Here is a 22331-nt window from a genome sequence, read left to right as displayed (position 1 = left end):
TTGAGGAATTAGGCCTTACTGAAACTTGAGCTTTGCGTCTTCGGTAACTTTTTTCTCAATAAGAAACCATCTCACCAGTTATTTCTTTCCTATTTAGTGACATGGTGGGGAGGTGGGGCAGGAAAAGTACTTAATCTGTAGCTTACAACCTCCCTTTCATCTGAGTTTCTTTCAGAAAATGAGCCTGGATCTCCTTCTTTCTAAAAACAAGCCCTGGCCCACAGTTCAACAGCTGCGTTCTAAGAGGCAAATGTGAAAGCAAAACCAGGAAAGTCTCAGCAGGCTGGGCTTCCGTCACAACTCTGGTTTTAATTACTGTCACGTTACAACGGAGCCTGAGCTTTTCTTCTCTTGCTTAATGTACTTACTCCAATGTCTTTTCGTTATTCATCCTTGTATATCCCTCTGCCAGCTAAAAGGAATCCTGGCTTGGAGCTACTGGTTGTTGCAGTGATCTAGGCAGCAGAGTATTTTTGATTTTTGTTTCAGTTTACTTTTGTTTTGTTTTCTTGTTTGTTTTTGTTGGTTTCTATAAAGGAATCTGATTTAAAGAGCAACTTTTTGTTGTTTTATTTCCTTTTGTGTCTTTGCCTGAGGACCAGCGCCACGTCCTGATGTAAGTACTGAGTGGGTTGAGATTTTTCTGGTACTCTGAGTTGGTATTTTAGAACATGAGGAGGCTGTCACAGTGGGGTAAGTAGGAGCACATTTTCTTTCCACATCATTGGAGGCAGGAGAAATTTTGCCTCAAAAATTGTGCTCAGGGGGACAAATAAGCTAACTTCTTCCTGTCCCCCAAATAGTAAGATTTCTCTTGCCTGTACCTATGCTTATTATTCTTGTTGGGCAGTTTTATGAGGTAAGATATTTTTTCTGCACAAAATAAATGTGTACTGAAAAAAAAAAAGGACGATTTTTGAGATTGTCTTTCAGCTTAGAATTTTTGGTGGGTTAATGAAACTTAAAAATTTTTTTTTCCTACATATGACATCTATTTGTGATCATCCTTTTGGCAGACAGTCAACATTCCAGTCTAGCCAGTGTTTATAAGCTATGCTCTAAAGTAAGCTGTTTTTAAAAAGAATCAAAAGTATAATTACATTAACTTATACCATAGGCAATCATTATTTAACAAAAGTGTGACTTGGGGCCTACTAAAAGGCTTATTTTTTAAATATAAAGTGATAAGAGAAAGGTTAGCAAAATGAAGGAAAATTGCAACTATTGCTATTTATTGCTTCCCACTTGGGTGCACATGGTAGAAAAGAGATAACAGTGGATTCATGTGAGAAAGGGTTGAAATGGGGAGGTGAGACTTGAGCGAAATTGCCTACTAATAAGGTCTTCTAACCCTGGAATTCTATGGTTTGGTGGAAGGGAATGATAGACATAAATTGACAAAATGCACAGTAAGAATATTCGGTGTGAGCAGTAAACACACAATGGTATCAGGAGTCATATGCCAGTAGACCCAGGTGTTCTCCAAGCTCCCTCCCAAGCCTAAGATCCTATGAATAGATGAATCATATTGCTCTTGCCACTCTGAACTGGTTTATTCACCTTCATTGCCTACTCTTGCTTTTTCCTGGTCTGCTACCTCAAGGGGTCTTTTCCCTGGGTTTCTCCAGTCTGTGAGCCTTTCTATCAAACTCGAGCTCCTCATAGGCAAGGGCCACACCTTTTAGGTTCTCTGAATCCCTAGTGCCTGGCACAGTACCTCACAACACACACAGGTGCTCTTGGGGTGCTTATTAAATTGTTGAATTAATTGATTTGATGAAACTGCAGGTGAATCACAGGAGGTAGAGTTTGTGTAATATACAGGGGATTGATTTGAGAAGATGGTGCAGGTATCTTCAGAGATGCTCTTACAGGTCATGCTTTAGGGTTGACTTGCTTTACAATGCATTGGACAGTGATACATAGATTGTTGTGTATTAACTTTTTCCATATGGCAATGTCCAAATATAACATTTGCCTCGACTGCTGCATACTTGGGTTACCCTATAATGAGACGGCTGCAGCTTGGCCTCCTATTCTGTCACATCCTGCTCTGCTGCAGCAGGGCTCCTTTAGGTTATTTGTGTTTCCCTAGTTTTCAAATCAACTCACAGATCTAGATAAAGGAATAGATAAAGGAATGTGAAAGATTATCCAATCCAATCACCTCAATGCCTTCTAATCCTCTCTAACACCCCTAGGGACCATTCCCAGTTCTTATTCTCCAGACCTCTCTATTATCAACTACCTCTGTTCTTTGGGATTTTCCTCCCTTGGGTCAGAGACACTGTTATGGGGGACCAATTCTTCTCTGCCCTCTTCTTTCCAAATTTTACTCTCCAAATTTTGGAGCATTCCTCAAAGTTCAGACCTTTCGTTTCTCATCTCTTTAAATTCTCCCCATTCAAAGAGTTAATTTATTCCTCATTGTCAACCACCATCTCCATATTGGGAATAACTTCTTTATCCTTATCTCTAGCCCTGAATTTTGCTCCAAACTCTACACCTACATTTTCCTTGAAGGCCTTGCATTACTTCACAACTCAAACCCAACTCATTGTCTTTCCTCTAAACATCAGCTCTTGCTGCTGTATTTCCTGCCCCGCCCCCCACGATAGCAATATTGTTTTGATAGTCTGGTCTCAAAATTGCAAGTCAACTTGTTGTTTCTCTTTCTTTCCTGAATGGCTGATCCCTTATCAATTGTTTTGTCAATGGTTCTGTCAATTGTTTTATTCAATTTTTCCTTCCTTTCCCTTTCTTCCCTTTTTCTGTCTCTATATCAAGGGCTTTATCAAATAGCAGGTTGAATACAATAAGCCCCTATTTGGGTGGTTGGTTTTCAATTCCATTCTCCCTTTATTCATACTAAAAAACAAACAAAACAAAAACAAAAAACAGAGTTAATGTTTTTCAAACACTCCTGTATTATTGTCACTTGGTTTTTTAGTCCTCTATTGGCAGCTCTACCTGGCATTAACCCTTCAACATTCTCTTCTCAATTATATTTCCAGCCAAATTATGCTGTTCATTTTCTCCTTTAATATGCCCTGTGTGTTCGCACCTCTGAGACTTTGCTTCTGGGCCATCTGCAGTGCCCACAAAAGTAGCTCCAACTCTGTGAATACTACCAGTGCTTCTAAGACTCAGTTCAAATTCCACCCATCCGGTCAGTCTCTCATCTTCCAGTCAACTTTCATGGTTTCTGCACTTTTAAAAATTTTTTTAGGTGAGGCAACCCTTAGTTGACCTCACAGATTAAAAGGACCTTGTCAGTTTACAATCCCTTATTTTTTATTTTTATTTTTTACACCTACACCACCTAGTGTTCCTAAGTGGTCTCCCATCCAAGTATTAACCAGGCCCGACCCTGCTTAGCTTCCGAGATCAGATGGGATGGGGCTTGTTCAGGGTGGCATGGCCATAGACCAGGGTTTTTGCAAAACTTTTTACATCACTTATTAGTATTTTTTTTGTGTACAAGTTTTAACTGTCTGGCTGTGTCATAATGTTTTTAAGGGCAGGGACTCTTTCTTAAATGAATCCTTCTATTGATTCTCCAGTCTAATTCAAAGACTTGCAAAAAGTGAGAGTAAAATATTTATTGGCTAAAGAGTTGAGAGGCAATGTGAATTTAAGTTAAATTTGAACTAAAGTTAAATTGACTCGAATAACATTTTAAGGCTACAGGTAGTTTATCCATGCTGCAGATGGTTTAGAGATGCAATAATTATACTGAAAGGTTACTGATGCACCTCTGAAAGCAGAGCCACTATGGCTAATATGACTCAAATGTCCAGTAGGGACTCCTAGGTAATAAAAATGTATGAATCCAGCTGGATGTAATACAATAGGGAGTGGTAGGACCTGAGGCAAACTGCATTACTTGCCCAAAGTCATTCAAATGGAAATTTTTAAAACATTGCTAATTACCATTCCTCTCTTAGACACTTTGCTTCAAAAACAGTGATTAATTCAAATATTTCAACTCAGTTTGGTATTTATTGAGGTTGTAGATACCCAGGGCTGTGCTAGACACTTAAGGAGAGGGAGGAGTCAAATGAGATAAGACTGACAATGTTCAGCAAAGAATAAAGTGTTATACAAACACGATCTTTTGTGCTGGTTAATGTTCCAAAAAGGAATTATTTGCTAGATTTCTTGAGATATTTCCATAAAATGTCTATGCCTTGGTTATTCTACGATCAGAGAATTCTTGTAAGCATTGGTTCTGACTGTCATATTTATCTTTGCATACCAGAGCTTGGCACATAGTAAATATAGAGTAAATATTTTGGAAAAAAAAAAAAAGAAAGAAGTAATGAAAACCTCTCGATGTTATTGCAGCACCATACATTTCATTTCATCTATCAGTTCACAAATAGATTTTGGCAGATAGGTGAATTGTCAGAAAATGAAATTTCTAGTACCTACAATGATTTTTGATCCTCTTGCAAATTTTGCTTTGGAAAGTTTTCCTTGTTTCTGCTTACAAACGTCTCAGAATTATAAAAGTTTTCTTGATTTTTCCGGAAAGATACAACTTCCCAATATAATTGAATAAATTGTTATTAGTACTTCTTATGTAGAAGTAAACAGAATAAGGTCTAAACATCTACTAAGGAGAAGATGGACATAAACCATTAAATATAAATTGACAAGAAGTACAACAGTTCAAGAAGCATTTGTTTAGGAGGCTCAGAGGAAAGATTTATGAAGGAAGTGGCCCTGAGTGAGACTTAAAGATTGGGTAGCCTTTTACCAAGTGAGATCTTCATGGGTAGTGAAAAGAGTGGTCATGTTAAGAAATCATGGAATTTTAGAGCAAAGATCACCAGTCACCATTGTAAGTGATGATAAGAATGAATGTGAAGAATGCTTTCCATTTACAAAGTATTTTTTCACATACCTTCTCCAAGGACCCACAAGCATTCTATTCACTGCCTGCGGTTTGGCCAAGAGCTTCAGATATTAGAGAACTTGATGATTTCCAGTTTCCACCCCTCCCAAAGCACCACATCGGAAGTGCCACTTGTGACTCTTAGGAACAGTATTTGGTCATTCAACAAGTATTAATGAGGACCCATCATGTATCAGGAGCTGTTTAGGGCGCTGAGAAATAGCAAGAAACAAAAACAGATAGAAATCGCTGCTCTTGTGGAGCTTAATCTCTTGGTCAGTGTAGAGAAACAAAGGAAAAAGAAAAAAAGATGTTCATAGAAGTAGAACTCTTCCCCTTGATGATATGTATAGACTCTTGAGGATTTCTCCATATCTTTTCCTCCCTAGCTGAGAACATGGCCGGCAGAACGTGACGTTTCTGGCCACTTGCTCTGACAAAACCTAGGCAACAAAGGTTATGCAAATCCCTGCATTGTTTTGTGTTACTAACAAGAAAGTGCTTAAATTATCAAAATTTGGCTTCATATTTACATACACATATATAAATACACATATTTATAAGTTGGAATTTATATTTCACTTATTATCTCCATGATATCATTTTCACTCACCTTCTAAAACGCCTTTTAGAGGGGAAGAGTAAAAGAATAAGGCAAATCTTATATATGTTAATTTACTTTAAGTCCTGTTTAAGGGATCAACTGTTACCAGCATGCCAGCAACAGTTGTGGTAGTTACAAGTGGAATCATGCTTTAATATCTTAAGAAAATAAAAATGTTCATGGTTCATCAAAAATCTTGGGATGTTATATACTTGAATATTACCTATTGTGTTGAAACGAAATGGTTGAGACTGGTTGCGAAGATCAATAGTTGCATACACGGTACATGGAAGGGACCTTGGAAATCACCTAGTTCACTTCTTCTTTTGTGGACAGGGAAGAGTGAGTTCCCAAAGCATTAGGAATAGAGCAAGGACTGGAATTAGTGTCTCCTGATGCTTAGCTCGGAGTCTTCTCCAGCTTGCTTAGTGGCCTGGGGGAGAGCAAAGTCAGGGCAGCAATCTGAGCAAGACTTTTCATAAACGTAAAAAGAATAGTTTTTGCTTCTTCTCACTCTCAAGCCTGAGCATCTCTTGACTTGAGAGGGCCCTTCTTGGCTCCTCCTGGAGCCTCCAAAACAGGTTCTCAAATCTTATATCCTATGCCATTCTGCTGTTTCAGATCATGATTTGACCACAACTACTATATCGTATTCATAGGCAGAATTGCTAAGAATTACCCAGAAATTCATTAAGAATTACCCAGAACTTAAAAAATTCAGCTCTACTGATCATTGATTAAAAACTACTTTTCTACTCACATTCCAAGGTATTCATTAAAGATCATCTTGCCTGATAAAAGGTAGCTACAGTGAGCATCCTCTGTTCTGGAAACTAGCAAAAATGAACATGTACATAAGGACTATATAATGAAGATAAAAATGAATGGCCATACAGGCATAGACAGTAAGATATTTATGTCCAAAACAAAGATAAATTTTAAAAAGGAAGACTAAAGGGGAAGCATGGTTGTTTGAACAGTTGAATTTCATCTCATGGAGAGGGCAATGCTCATTTAGCTGAAGGAGTGTCTTACATGTGGATACTCTGTAAATGCTGCATTGAGTTATTAATTTTGGCAATGCACTCTGTAAGTTCTCTAAATAAACTCTCTCAGGTCTTGCCTGCCTGAGTATAAAGAGTCCATACTTCCCTAACATTAAAGTTTCCAAGAACTTGCTCTTTCATAAAATGGAGTTCTCCTAAAGAACCCAGAGGGCAGGGATCTTATCAAGATTGAGTCACATTTTGAGAGAGGTTGGTGAGGGGCTTGAGATACCTGTGGAAACATTTTTTTTGGGAGATAACCTTATACGTAATCTTAGCGTCAAAAAGGGATCGCCTTCCACCTCTTCTGGAAACTCTGGCTTCTAAGTATTCCGTTTGCTTAAACAATTCCAGGGATGATGACCTCCCCACCCTATTAATAGCCCATTCCGTTATGAGTGGCTCTGATGGAAATTTCTTTCTTATTTGGGGCTAAAATAAACAACCAAAATAAGGCTTCTGTTTCTCCAGTAGAGAAAAGGAGCCAACTGGAAGCCAGTAGTCTCAGATTCCTGAGCATGACGCTAAATTGTCAAGTGTGCGAGCAAGCACTTACTCATTTGTCCATTATGAGGACCTAATAAAGTACAAAGAGCTCTCGTTTTAGCAGGAAAGGCAGAAGTGTAGCAAATTAACATACTAGGAATGAGTGAAGTGCTAACACTAGAAGTGAGTAGCAGATACAATTGAGGTAGAAGGAACAGCTTAAGACACTTCTGAAATTCTTATCCATTTGTGTTGAATGTATAAGAATGTGAGGCTACTTAAGGAGATATTTAAGAAGCGATACTATTTTTTTAAGCACATGAAGAGATCGAGATAGAGAAAAAAATAAGATTAGAAAAAAATAAGATGAGATCAGATGTGAGAGATTAGAATTCTCAAAGCACCTATGAAGTCCTAGTCATGAAAATGTCATGTATTTTTCTGTGGCTAAGGCAAGGGGGGCCAGATAAGAGAAGGATTTAGATTTTGAAGGCCACACTAAGGAGAATTTGATCTTGTAAATAACAGGAGCTACCGAAGTCTTTTAAGTAGAAGTGATATGGTGAGATTTGATTAATCAGTATTTAGGAGATTATTCTGCCTGCTAAGTAAAGGGATAATTTATTTAACAAATATTAACAGAGTCCTTACCTAATGCCAGACAATATTCTAGGGGCTGAAGGCACAGTAGAAAGCAAAACAGACAAAGATCCCTGATTTTAGTGATTATATTCTCATGGAAGATGGCAGGCAATAAAATAATAAACAAGTACGTTTATGTGGTATGTTAGAATGCTTTGAAAAAGAGAGACAGGTAAAGAGAATTGGGGATGTTGGAGGGGTGGTTCTGTCATAATTTTACATAGGTAATCTCAACCAGAAAGAGCAAAGAAAGTATGTGGGTGTACAAATAGGCCCCTCTTACCTGAGCTTTTGGAAGGACTCAGGATTTTTACTCTCAGTGAAATAGTGAGTCATCAAAAGGTTTTGAGCATGATTTGACTTATATTTTTAAAGAATTATTCTGGTCACTGTGTTGAGGATCAACTGTAGGAAGGCAAGGTCAGAATCATAGAGTCCAGTCATCTGGCTATTACAGGAATCAGCATAAGAGATGGTAATGGCTCAGGCTGATATGGAAGTGGTAAGAAGTGGTCAGATTCCATATATATTTAAAGGAAGGGACTATAGGATTTGTTAATGAATCAGATACAGGTGAGAGAAGAAAAGAGTTGAGGATGATGCCAAGGTTCTCTACCTCATCAAGCAGAAGATGGAGCAGAGGGAAGCAAAACTAGAGGGTAAAAATGGCAGTGAGGAGACTGTGCTGTGGTATAAAGAGAAATGACAAGAAGCTGAATTAAGGCAATGGCAGTGGGATTTTGGAAAGAGGAAGTATCATCCAAGAAGTAGAATTAACAGAACTGGGGGATGGACTGGATTTGCAAGATGAGAGTTGAGTAGGTTTAAGATGACACCCACGATTCTGGCTTGAAGTAGGTGTTATTATTGTCATTATAGGCAAATGGGGCATAAAGAGTTTGCATAAACTGACCAAAGATTTAGAGGCTAATAATTTGTAGACCCAGGATTTGAACTTAGATGTTCTGGCTCTAGAGCTTGAGCTCTTAACCATTGCATGGGGCACATTATTTCCAGAAGAAAGAAGGCCGCTGGTTGGAAAGTACCTTTACAACATTGTCTGTCTCTCAATTGACTCAAGCGGGCAGTGTGCAAGGGAAGTCCCTTTGGATGGGCAAGGAAGAAGGGGAAGTTAATGCCAGTGATGGGTGAGCTGAAAGTCCTTTCTGTTGCCAAAACTACGTTATATGCTATCCTTTTGTGCTCTAGAAATGAGAATGCTAGACTAGTACTAGGCCTGCAGGTGCCATTTAAGACATCTTTTCTGGATACATCTGCATTTTTGATAAGAAAGAGGATCTTCAGGTCTAGCTAAGGTGTGCCTTGAGCATTTCTGGATAGAAAGCACTCGATTCTGTTCCCAGTTGTTACCTGCTGTAATATCTTCCTCCTTAAAATAAAAGCAAGGATACAGCCCACTGTGGACCTCGCCTACTCTTCTAGCTATGGCCACATTTCTCATCTCCTTTTTTAGCATTCTTCTCTAAAAAATTGCCTATATTCTGTTGTCTTCCACATCCTTACCTCTTATTTTCTTTTGAATCCACACAGGCTTTCATTATCACCAAATCCACTGATACCAACTTAACCAGATTATCCATGAATTCCATACTGCTAAGTCTGACTCTCAGGAGCTTTTGGCTCACTGACCACTCCCTCTGTAACACTTTGTCTTAAACTCTAGGTTTTATTGTTATTTAGCTATGACTGTCATTGAAAAAATATTTTTTTTATACTCATAGATCCCAAAAGAAAAGAGCATGTCACACCACACGGGGCCATACAGTGATGCGCCAGAGTCAGACAGGAGACAGAGGGAGAAGGGGAAAATCTGGGCAGGAGCCTTTATTGTGTTTTGCACTGGAAGGAATGGGCAAAGTGGGTGAGCAGGCTTAGAATTGGCTAGATTGAATAATTTAGCAGGCTCTGGGACATAGGAGCTGTCCCTTACTGTCTGGTACCTGGCACTGGGGTGATGAAAGGCAGGTGGGTAGTGGCACAGAGTTGAGAGTCCATTAAAGGTGGTTGGAGGTGTAAACTCTGGATTGGAATTCTTTAATCCTGGGAGGGCAATCCGTCCATGGTCAGCAAGACCCCAGATGTCAAAGCATTTGAATACAGAAAAATAAAGGACCTAGCTAATTTGCCTTTTTAATTTTCCTCTCAATCCTCTTTGCTAGTGGCCTCCCGCTCAAAAATCAATAAATGTTGGAATGCCCCTCATCTCAGTCCTTCGACGCTTTCTCTTCTCTTTCGCTCTTTAGGTGATGTCATGCAGCCCCATGGCTTTAAGTAATACTATATTTCGATGACTCCCAATTTCATATCTCTACCCCCAAACTCTAGACCACTTGTTACCTAACTGCCTACTAAACATTTTCACTTGGATGTCTAATAGGCATCTCAAACAGACATATTCCAAACACAGTTCTTGATTTCTGCTCCCTAATCTGCTTCTCTCTCAGTCTTTTCTATTTTAATAAGTAGTACCTGCATTGCTCTAATGACACAATCCCCAAACCTAGAAATTTTCCTAGATTTTTCCTTTTTTTTTAAATTAAGTTTATTGGAGTGACATTGTTTAATAAAATTATACAGGTTTCAAGTGTACAGTTCAATAATACAGTCATTTGTATATTACATTGTGTGTTCACCACCCAAAGTCAAATTTCCTTCTCTCACCATATATTTGACCTCTTTTACCCTTATCTACCACCCCATTTCCCCCCTTTCCTTCTGGTGACCACTAAACTGTTGTTTGTGTCTATAGGTTTTTGTCTTGTCCATTTGTTACTTTCAGTTTTGTATCCCACATGTAAATGAAATCATATGGTTTTCAACTTTTTCTGTCTGACTTATTTCACTTAGCATGATTATCTCAAGATCTATCTATGTTGTCAAAAATGGCAGGGTTTCATCTTTTCTTATGGCTGAATAATATTCCATTGTTCATATGTACCACATCTTCTTTATCCAGTTATCTATCAAAGAGCACTTTGGTTGTTTCCATGTCTTGACCATCGTGAATGATGCTGCAGTGAACATTGGGGTGCATATATCTTTACAGACAAATGTTTTCAAAACTTTTAGGTAGAAACCCAGAAGAAGGATTGCTGAGTCATATGGTAATTCTATTCTTAGTTTTTTGAGGAACCTCCATACTGTTTTCCATAGCAGCTTTACCAATTTACATTCTCACCAGCAGTGTATGAGGATTCCTTTTTCCCCAGAGCCTCTCCAATCCTTGTTAATACTTATCTTATTGATGAAAGTCATTCAAACAAGTGTGAGGTGGTATCTCATTGTGATTTTGTTTTGCATTTCCCTAATAGCTAGTGAAGTTGAGCATCTTTTCATATGTCTGTTGGCTATTTGTATGTCTTCTTGGGAGAATTGTCTGGTCAGGTCCTCTGCCCATTTTTTTATTGGATTGTTTTTTGTTGTTGTTGAGTTGCATGAATTCTTTATATATTTTGGATATTAGCTCATTATCAGAGACTTTGTTTGAAATATCATCTCCCATTCAGTTGATTGCCTCTTTGTTTTGTTGATAGTTTCTTTTGTTGTGCAGAACCTTTTTACCTTTTTAGTTTGATATAGTTCCATTTATTTATTTTTGCTTTTATTTGCCTTGCCTTTGAGGTCAAGTTCATAAAATCCTATCTAAATCAAAGGTCTATGAGTTTAGTATGTATGTTTTCTTCTATGCAATTTATTGTTTCAGGTCTTATATTTAGATCTTTGATCCATCTTGAGTTAATTTTGGCATATGGTGACAGATAGCAGTCTAGTTCCATTGTTCTGCATGTGGCTTTCCAATTTTCCCAGTACCATTTATCAAAGAGGCTTTCTTTTCTCTATTGTATATTTTTGGCTCCTTTGTCAAAAATTATTGACTATATTACCCAAACAATAAATAGATTTAATGCAATCTCCATCAAAATACCAATGGCAGCTTTTGAAGAAATAGAACAAAAAATCATCAGATTTGTATGGAATCACAAAAGACTCCAAATAGGCAACACAATCCTGAGAAAAAAGAACAAAGCCAGAGGTATCACACTGCCTGACTTCAGCTTATATTACAAAGCAACAATAATCAAAACGGCATGGTATTGGCAGAAAAACAGACGCACAGACTAATGGAACAGAATTGAGAGCCCATAAAAATTTAATAAATTTAAAGGACAAAGAAAAAAATATGAAAAGCCTTGAACAGCCCACTTCTTACCTCCACTAGCCCTATTACTCTGATCCAAACTATCATCATCTCTGCAAAAACATTTCTCACTGATCATCCTGCTTCTAATCTAGCCCAACCCACTCTCCTTCCCAGCAATAGTCTATTGTCTACACCAAAACTGAGTCTTCTTTTAAAAGTGTAAATGAGATTATGTCATTCTCATCCATATCCTCCACTCGCTTTCCATTATTTTCAGAGCAGCTCTTCTTTGACCTGACTTAGATGTATGACTCCAATCAATTTCCCTTGAAGAAATGGTTCCATGGCTAATACAATTTTGAAAGCCTCTTGGAATACATAATAGTGACAGTCATGTATCCTGTACTTTTGTCTTCAACCATGAGAAGTTCTTGGGTGGGGAAAAAACAGGGACCATAGGAGGTGGAGCAGGACTAAGGTTGGGCACCCACTCAACAAAGCCATTTCTCTGCTTTCCCTGTCTAAACCTTTTGGTAACAGGTAGTTCAGGTAATGAGCAAACTTCATCACAGCACTCAAAAGAGCTTCACTACTTTACCTGCACAGTCAACTTATCAAGTATTTATTGAGAATCTAGCTCTGTTCCACTAAGCATTATGAGTATCTGACGCCCAGAGTTCCGGTCCAGCTGAAAGGGATAGTGTGGGTTATTCGTTTGACAAACAAGATTGGTTTTCAGCGGTCTACTACTGAAACTATGGGGGGCTTCGTGGAAGAGATAAAGAGACACACATAACCACCAGTGTGAATGATTCAGAGGACTGGTTCATAATCAGAAGAGGCCGTTAGTAAAGGAAGAAGAGCTTCTAATTTATATGGATAAAGAGTGTCTTGCTTCCTCTCACCCTATCTTCCCTTTCTTCTAGACAATCAATCTATATAACTTTTCTTCCCAGCTCCACTCTACCATAGTCCACCGCCTCACCCAAAGATTTGTTTATGAGTCATTTCCCTGTTTGCAGGAGCGAGCAAATCACCAAATTCTGAGACCCAGCAACATTTCAGAAGGCCCTGAGACTTTCAATTTTCTCGTTCAGATCCGGTACAGAATATGTTCCTCCTACTGCTAATTTTCAGCCTGGGAATGCAGCTTCAACAGACAGCAGGTAAGAACAGACAAAGGGAGGGGCCTGAGAAAAAGGAGCAGTTGATGGTCCCTACTTGAAGCCAAGGATGAGGATGTGGTTTTTAGGATGAAATTTTTCTTTGAGAGGTAATGTGATTACTGGCTGTTACAAGCATATGTCTCCCTCATTAAAGAGTTTTAATTTCAAAGATTTTTTATAAAGTTTACCTGAGAAAGAAAGAAAAAGAAAACAACTAACAGATCTAAAGATCAGTTTGGAGAGGGTAAGAGACCTGGGATGAGGATAAAAAGGAAAATCTTATTTAGCATGTTTACTAGGTTTTTTTAAATAAGAAGTATGCATTTACTTGCATATTAAAAGAAATCTACAAGAGATATTACTTGTATAATTAAAATATAATTTTTAAAGTGTAAGTATCTTTTAAAAAGCACATGAGAATAATCAGGCTACAGCATCCAGTGCCCAAAGGGAGCCATGGCTATCAGGGTGACCAAACTGATGACCTCACTTCTCTAATTGTTCTTGTGCATGCCTAGACCTGCACTCTTCATTAAAAAGAGAGGGGGACAAAAGATATACAAATTAGATCAATATAGTTCCTTATTACCCTTTCTGTGTAAATTTCTATTTTAAAATTTTAAAAATGATGCTCTTAGCAGAACTGCTAGTCATTGCAAAACAAAAAACAAAAAAAACAAAATAACCCAAAGCCCATCAACAAGAGAATGCATACCTTGTATTCGTAGAATAGAGTATTATACAGCATGCAAATAAATTAATTACAAAAGCATGCAACTGCATCTAGGAATTTTATCAGCATAATGTTGAGGGGAAAACAAAAAATCAAGCACAGAGGATGACATAAGCACAGTGTCCTTTTAATAAACAATATATTGCTTAAGCATACATGTATATATGATAAAACTAAAAAATAAGCAAGAGAATGCTAAATACAATATTTAGGATGGTGATTACCTTTGGTGGAGGCAGTAGATATATATCATTTGTAATGTTCCAGTTCTTAGGGTAGGTGGTGGGTTTTAGTAAGCACTGATAAGTATATCTTCATTGTACTTAATTTAATATCTTAAATTATTTCTGCATTAAAGATTTAAATGCAGAAATAATTTAAGTAATTAAATTTAAAATAATTAATTTTAAATCAGTAAAATTTAATTTTTCGTAAAAACATCTATGAATTTTGACAAATGCGTAGTCATATAACCACCACCAAAATCAAGATCCAGAACAGTTCTATCACTTGCCAAACCAACCAACAAAGAAAAAAAACCTCCTCTAACTTTTAAGCCCAGGCACACACTATTCTCTGTCATATAGTTTTAACTTTTCCAGAGTCATAAATGGGTTCATCCATTAGATACTCTTTTTGTCTGGCTTCTTTCACTTAGCATAATGCATTTGAGATTCATCCATATTGTCATATGTATCAATAGTTCATTACTTTTTTTGGTTGAGTAGTATTCCACTGTATGTATGTGCCACATTTTGTTTATTCATTCCCCAGTTTAGGGACTTTTGAGTTGTTTCTTATTTTTGGCAATACAAATGAAATTGCTGTAAACATTTGTGTATAAGTTTTTGTGGGAACATAGATTTTCATTTCACTTGGGTAAAAATCTAGGAGTTGGATTGCTGGGTCATATGGTAACCTGATAAGGCACCATCAAACGTTTCCATAGGGCTATACCATTTTTTGTCAACAAAGCATGAGAGTTCCAATTATTCCACATCCTTGCCAGCACTTGATATTGACTTTGTTGTTTTCTTTTTTTAAGTCATTCTAAAAGCGTGGAAGTATCTCATTTGGTTTTAAATTGCATTTCCCAATATCTAGTGATGATAAGCATATTTTCATATGCCTATTGGCCATCTTCTTTTGTGAAGTGTGCATTCAAATCATTTGACCAGTTTTAATTGGGTTGTTTATTTTTTTATTATTGTTTTGAGAGTTCTTTGTAATTTTGGATATAAGTCCTTTATCAACTATGTGATATGCAAATACCTTCTCCCAGTCTGCAGCTCATCTTTTCATCTTTTAACAATGTCTTTTGCAGAGCAAAAAATTTAATTTGATGAAGTTCAGTTTTTCAGTATTTCTTTTTTGGATTGTGCTTTTGGTATCATACCTAAGAACTCTTTGTTTCAGCCAAGCTCCAAAAGACTTTCTTCTCTGTTTTCTTCTAAATATTTTATAGTTGTACATTTTACATTTAGGTTTATAATCCATCTTGAATAAATTTTTATATAAGATGTGTTGAGGCTTTTTTTTTTTTTTTTTTTGCATATGGACATCCAGATGCTCCAGTCTCATTTGTTGAAAAAACTATACTTTTTCCATTGAATTGCCTGTGCACCTTTGTCAAAAATCAATTGACCATATTTGTGTAGGTCTATTTCTTGACTCTCCATTTTGTTCTGTTGATCTATGTGTATATCCTTCCACATATATATATATACTCTTTTATTATTGTAGCACTATAGTTCACTTTTTTTCTTATAGTTTCATTTCAAAACTTTACATCTTATAACCCAGACACATTTAAGGAGAAATATTTATTTTTGTATTTTGTCATGTTTGGAGGAAAAAGTTACTCCAGTCTCACCCTTTTCATTGATGTTTCCTTCTTCATCTTCCAAAGATGGATAAAAACCGGGAGGTGAGGGGCACATAACCATGGTGATGCTTGAGGTGACTCTGGGGCAGGGACCACAACCTGGGTCACTCCACTTACCCTATCTTTGGCCTCCAAAACTACTTCTGCTGACCCCTGAGGTATACAAAGCAAAAGAATCAGGTTGGGAAAAAGATTTCTAGGAGACAAAAAGTCTCCATACTGTGTTTCTACAAAGAGAAGTGCATGGGTCCTCTTAGAGCACCTCGTTAGTGCCAAGAGCAAGCTTCTATCTTAAACCAGAAACTAGAGTTTTCTGAAAACTGTGTCTGTCTAAACCAGCCCCTACCTTTCAAGTACATTAGTTGGAAATCAGAACAAAATTAAAGTTCTGTTGTTAAATGGAAAAAAAGTATAAAATTAGTTTAAAGAGGAAACTATCTTGGGAGGTAATGCAAATAATTTATTTTGTGTTTCCTGGAGATGCGACAGGTGCTTATTCTCACTGATGCCTGCTTGCAAATAAAATGCAAAGTTATCCCCAAGAACTTTCAAAAAGTCTTCAGCATTATAGATGTACCCTAATCCTCTATATGTTTAACTGGATTACATAGATTTTTATCTTTTGTTTTAAAATGTTTACTTAATGAACCAATACAATATTGAAGTATGTATAATTACATAATTTTTAAAAAAGCTTCAGGATTACTCAAGGCAGTTGCTTTAATTTGTCTAAAGAACATGCATGTATGAATTTTTCATGCCCTGGCCAAGTCCTTTACCCTTTAATTTAATCAAGAGGCAGAAATGAATGGGAAAACCTGTTTTGTCTGCTTAATTTTGTAGTCATGGAAACTTTCCAATTTTTTCCCTCGTCTGACAACTTCGGGAGTTCAATGCTAGGTTGAAGCTTAATTTAATAACCATATGGCATATTTCTCTGTCTATAAAATAGGGATAGTAACTCTTACCTTATAGAATTTTGGGAACATTACATGAGATGATGATGTAAAGGTTAGTCCAGTGTCTGGCTCATTGTGCTTAATAAAATGTTAACTATTACTCTACTTCCCATTAACAGTTCAAATGCAAACCAGTGTTATAACTCTGCTTGTCAGATGTTAATGTGCATACAAATCACTCCAATGATGTTAAGATGCAGATTCTGCTTCTCTAGGTCTAGGGCAGGGCCTGACATTCTGCATTCTTAACTAGCTCCTAGGTGAAGCTGAGGACAATGCTTCGAATGGCAGGATGATAAAATATGTTTGCAAGTGCCAGATCATAAAGTCATAGCCAACAGTTTTCAATGTTCTTTGCACATTAGAAGCTTCCAAGGAAATTTTCAAAAATGATGCTGGCCTCACAAAAGAATTAGAATTTAATTTTAAAGGATCCTTAGGCATTAGTATGTTGAAAAGCCTTCCCAAATAACAACTAATCTTCTAGTTATTCAGAGCTACTCAGATACATGATTCATGTTTCCTAATCACTCTTTTCTCTCATGAACATTAGCTGGAAAATGTAACCTGTCTGAGAGGTAGTATACTTTATGCCTACAATCCTTGTACACATACACTCTGTACAAGGCAGTGGAGGGAAGCAAGCAAAAATGGATTTTTGTCAAAGACCCAGATAGTAAAGAGGGGAGTTCTGCTATATCTTATGGGGAATTCCAGAGGAAGTTACAGGCGTTCCCTCTCATGAGAAGAAAGCATAAGTGTGATAAATAAATTTGTTAAATAAATTCAATAGATGTTACACCCAAAGTCCTCTAATTCTTGTTATACTTCAGAGTCAACAACTAACTTTCTTTGCAAGCCCTATTCTCTCCCTTGTTTCCTGTTTTATCATGTGTAATAAAATAAGAAAAGGAAGTACCACGCAGGGAGTAAAAGTAGCATAAATTCATGAACGTGTCACATAGGAAAAGGTTAATAGATATTTGGTAAATGAATAAATATCATCCTTCAGGACAGAGCAGATTTGGTATCAGGTGGCTCTGTCTTAGTTATAAGAGGACTTCATAACTCAAGTATTTGAAGATGATTCCATTCATAAAGGGATCTACCTTTAAGAGGGTTCTATTATAGAGACTCAGGTGAAAATTACAACAAGTGTTCATTGGATTCCAGAAGATAGAATCATACAGGAAGTTTGGAAGTATGGCATCACTTTTCACATATATCATTCCAGAGTCTTCTCAACCTAGCCACGCAAATGCAGGTGTAATTAGCGTTCTTTTACACAGAAGCACTCGTTTAATCACACTGACCCCACCCACAAAAGAATCCTGGGTAGATATAATACATTTCTGTGCCATAGATCTCTTTTAGAAAAGCACATTAATGTTCTAGTCATTGTTAAAACAAAGGTTGAAGGCAAGATGTAAATTTGTCAGTTGTTTTTTATAAATCTCGGGTTTATGTATAGCACTTACCATCAAGTGTGCTTGTGATGATTAAGAATGCCAATTTGTGTGATCTTGAGCAAGTTGCATTTTGATGAAAGGAAAATGAGGGTATGATTAGGTTCATTCTTTCTCTCTCTCCCTCTTTCTGTTATTTATTTGCCAAAACCTTAACTAGAACTTAGTATGTGCTAGGCGCTGGAGATACCAGAACAAACTCAACCTGGTCACGGCCTTCAAAGACTTGTAGGATAATAGGAAGAAAACCTCGAGTCAGAAGAGAATTGCAATGAGAATCAGTTAAACAACAGACAATCCAAAATTTACTTACACTGTGAAATCTGATAGCTAGAATGGTCAGGGAATGAGCTTTCCTGGTTAATAAAATATTGTGATTAATAAAGATTGGCCATGCATTTTCCATGTATGGACTATATGGACTACCACTTTCCCAAGAAATAAAACATACAAAAGAAAGGAACTAATGTTTGCTGACAACCCACAACCGGTCAAAACAAGCTACTGCACGTGTGCCATTTCTCTTAGTTTTCACCACAATCCCAAGACGTAGATGCTAACCTTGTACCTTGACAGATAAGGAGATTCATAGATGTTAAATGATATGATCAAGATTAATCTCAATACAGTCAGAATTTGAACCCAGGTTAATTTGTCACTAAATCCAATGCTCTTTTCATACTATGTTTTATATAGAAATGACTCTTTGAATAGCATATGCTTTGAAACCCCCTCAAATATTTATCAAATGGTTGGTTTGACTGATTAATGAATGAATGAATGAAGCAAGCTCTACTCAAGAAATTTGATCTATTTTGTCATGATTCAGAAACTACTTCGAGATCTCACTACACTTCAGTCATAATGAATAACCATTCATTAATGATGGAAGCAGCATAATTTTGTACCATTTCTCACACTTTATTTGTACATGCACTCTTTCATTAGTTTTGCCATGTTTGACTACACTTTATGCTATCATTTTTATAAAATTCTTAAATCAACTCAGCTTTTATTTTTCGAACAAAATGGTATACCCTGTGGTAAATGGAAAACCAGCATCACTGGTACTGGTAAATAGAGGAGTGAGCAAAAATAAATGCAATTAAAGTAAAGTGGTGTTGTTAAAATCTACTCAGATACTGTTTTCTGCCTGGGAGCTTCCTGTTTTGTTAAAAGGAAAAATATCCGTTGTTAGAGGTGTGAGTCCGGTTGAAAATTATATGTAATTTGAAGGATTGACTAGAATTGAAGAGGGAATAAATTCCTCTCTGAATAATCTAACTCCTTTTAGGCCTTGAATCTGCCCTACCTAAAATCATTTTGTATACTTCTGGTGGTGTGTCCTCACATTTGGGGAAACACTGCTTCAGTAGAAACTACAGATTTTGAAACCAGACACATGACTGGCTCAGAATTTTAACTTTACTGGATGTCCTGAAGCAAACCTCTGTGAGCCAGTTTCCTCAACTATAAAACAGTAATTATAATACATATTTCATGGTCATATTTTCAGGATTAAATGATATAATTATAAAGAACAGCATAGTGCCTGGTACATAGTAGGTATACACTTAATATTAGTTCCATTCTTTGTTCCCCTTGTTGATAGAAAAGAAGAAGCTTCTACAATGGGCTTGTATGGTGCGGTGGTTAAGAGCAATTGGGATTTAGCAATACTGGGTTTGACAATGGCTATGCAATCATAGGCAAGTTGCTTAACTTTTCTGTGTATCGGTTTCATTTTCTAAAAATGAAGGTGGTCCTACCTTGCTGGTTTCCTAGGAAGGCTAACTGAGAACATGTATTAGCATAATTAACACGTGATAATTATTATTACTATCACTGATGAGAGGAGGTAGTATTTTGCAGAGAAAGATGTAATTTGATCCATATGAGTAAAATAAACCTGGATAATAGGTGGCAGGAGAGCTATCACCTGCACAGCTGGGGAGTGTTGAGAGGAGAAAACTACCTCAGAGCAGTAGATCAAGAATTCTACTCTTGTCCAGACTGGAGGGGGAAAGGAGAGAAAGGAGCCCAAACTAATGCCCAGATAGTGACAGGTATTTCCTGGAAAACGGGGGAAGGGTGAGTCCCCTCAGCCCCAGCTCTGTACAGAACTGAAATTTGAAGGCATACAATGGGAGACTGTCTCATTTTCTGTTCAGCTTTATTCACAGTGACAGTCCCTAAAGAACTGTACATGGTAGACCATGGCAGCAATGTGACCCTGGAGTGTGATTTTGAGACTGAAGGTCATGTGGAATTTGGACATGTAAAAGCCAGTTTGCAAAATGTGGAAAATGAGACCTCCTTACACAGTGCCATTCTTCTGGAGGAGCAGCTGCCCCTGGGGAAAGCCTTATTCCACTTCCCTCGAGTTCAAGTGAGAGATGAAGGACAGTACCGCTGCGTGATCATCTATAAGGGCGCCTGGGACTTCAAGTACCTGACTCTAAAAGTCAAAGGTGAGTAGTTCCCGTGGAGGCATTTCTCCAACACAGGACCTAAAGTGAGCTCAAGCAAAAGCTGGGAGGATGGTTATAAGGAGACAGAGCTATCTCAGAGAAAAGAAAAGCACCTGTTCAGAAATATTTTTTGACATTTGAGTATAAAGCAGCTGAGGTAAGGGTAATTTTGGGTAGGAGTTGCAGGAATAAACGGGTCTAGAGGAAGCCAGGAAATGAGACCATGAAAAGTGGGAGGGTGCCAAAGATAGGCTGTGCCTCATTCACAGTTCCTCAGAGTAAGAACATTAACTTGATTATTGAGCCACTCTTTCAGAATAGCTTATTCCTCTAGTTCAGAGCTTTTTAAACCATGGTTTGCCATCCAAAAATAGATTAAAATATCAGTTTAGTGAGCAGTAACCAAGTAGGTGCTTTGCTCCCAATAAAATGAATGAACAACATAAATAGGATACAATATATCAGAGGGTATCCTATAGTAGGGCTGACTATTGTTTTGTGAAACTCTTTAGAGGGTGTGTGTGTTGGCTCATGGTGTAAAATATTTTTTCTCATTCTGAGTCAGTCTAAAAAAATTAGGAAAGCACTACTCTAGTCCAAACCTCATCTATTGCAGATGAAGCAGTAGAAGTCCAGAGAAGTAAAGTGGGTGGCCTCAAGGAGCCCAGTTAAGTCAATAGCTGTCCCCATTCCTCTGGGTTCAGGGTTCTCTCCACCACGACATGAGCGAAGAACCCAAATCTGAAGAGAATCTTCAGGTTCTATTTGTTCTAGGAAAGATCATTTGGGAAAGACATGTAACAGCTATAAAAAATATATTTGACTCTGTTAATTGACTTGTGTTCTTTAGTCTTCATTGACTGTTCTGAGTTAAACTATGCCGATTTTTCTCTGCCTCTTCTTGATTTCCCATTAGGCCTCTGTTCTTTCTTCTGGAGGGTCGGTGGAGTTTGGTCCTAAAGACTAGTCAGTAACCTCGGCAACAATGATATGACTTTATGATCTGGCACAAAGGACAAATTAAAAGACATGAGAGTAAATATTGTTTTTACCTGTGATCTTGGGCAGGTTATTTCATCTTTCATAATCTCAAATAAAAAAACTTCTTATTTATAAAAGATTAACAATAGTAGTACCTACCACATAGGATTATTGTAAAAATTAAAATAGATAATGAACAAAAAGAACTGAGCATGGTGCCTGGCGTATGATATAATGAGTGTCCAGAGATTTGATTCAAAGACCTTCAGTTATGACAGGGCCAGTGACCTCCTCATACCTCAACTATCCATGAGTCATCAGGAAAGCCTTGAGCCTGGATGTAGCGGCCTTCTGTCTTTACCACACTTTTACATCTAGGCACCAACTGGGAGGAACTTCAATACATTGAAGTTAGTCTGAATTCAATTAATGGGACGATAGAGGACTTTACATTCTCAGGATCCCCTAATGTACTCTGGTACCTACACTCCCAAATAACTGTCCCTATGTTGGTTGATCTCTATTTAAATGCGGTAATGCATCTAGGGTCTTTGGGCAATTTGGGGCCAGTCATCCCAATTTTTCTCTGTGGTTGAGGACTGCTGCTCATACCAAGGAAGGCACTCTGTCTGCTTCCTTACCTAGATAGGGATGGCTCAGATGTGGAGAAGATTTATTCTTTAAATCTTAATTAATTAATTCCTTAGATCATTAATGGTCTTCAAACTATATGAGATATATGGAGTATATGGGGACCACAAAGATGTTCTAAGGAATGCATGGGCACAGGTCATTTTAGAAAATGAGTTTCTAGATCTTCCCAAGTACTC

At 37.4% G+C, this 22331-nt stretch overlaps 1 protein-coding gene and 1 pseudogene across 1 annotated transcript in view; one reads left to right on the top strand and one right to left on the bottom strand.

Moving 5' to 3' along the window:
• The first annotated feature begins 322 nt into the window (after positions 1-322).
• Positions 323-22331, top strand: part of PDCD1LG2 (programmed cell death 1 ligand 2) — a 48807-nt gene continuing 26798 nt past the window's right edge. The window contains exons 1-3 of the mRNA XM_006918375.3: positions 323-616; positions 12863-13006; positions 20221-20520. Coding sequence (XP_006918437.1) covers positions 12952-13006; positions 20221-20520 — 355 coding nt within the window. The 5' untranslated portion in view covers positions 323-616; positions 12863-12951. The remainder of the gene's footprint in view (positions 617-12862; positions 13007-20220; positions 20521-22331) is intronic.
• LOC112485077 lies at positions 3311-3429 on the bottom strand (annotated as a pseudogene).

Source organism: Pteropus alecto, unplaced genomic scaffold, assembly GCF_000325575.1.
Source record: "Pteropus alecto unplaced genomic scaffold, ASM32557v1 scaffold95, whole genome shotgun sequence".
NCBI classification, from domain to species: domain Eukaryota; kingdom Metazoa; phylum Chordata; class Mammalia; order Chiroptera; family Pteropodidae; genus Pteropus; species Pteropus alecto.
The sequence above is the reverse complement of the archived record's forward strand: the minus strand, read 5'-3'. Positions and strand labels throughout refer to the sequence as shown.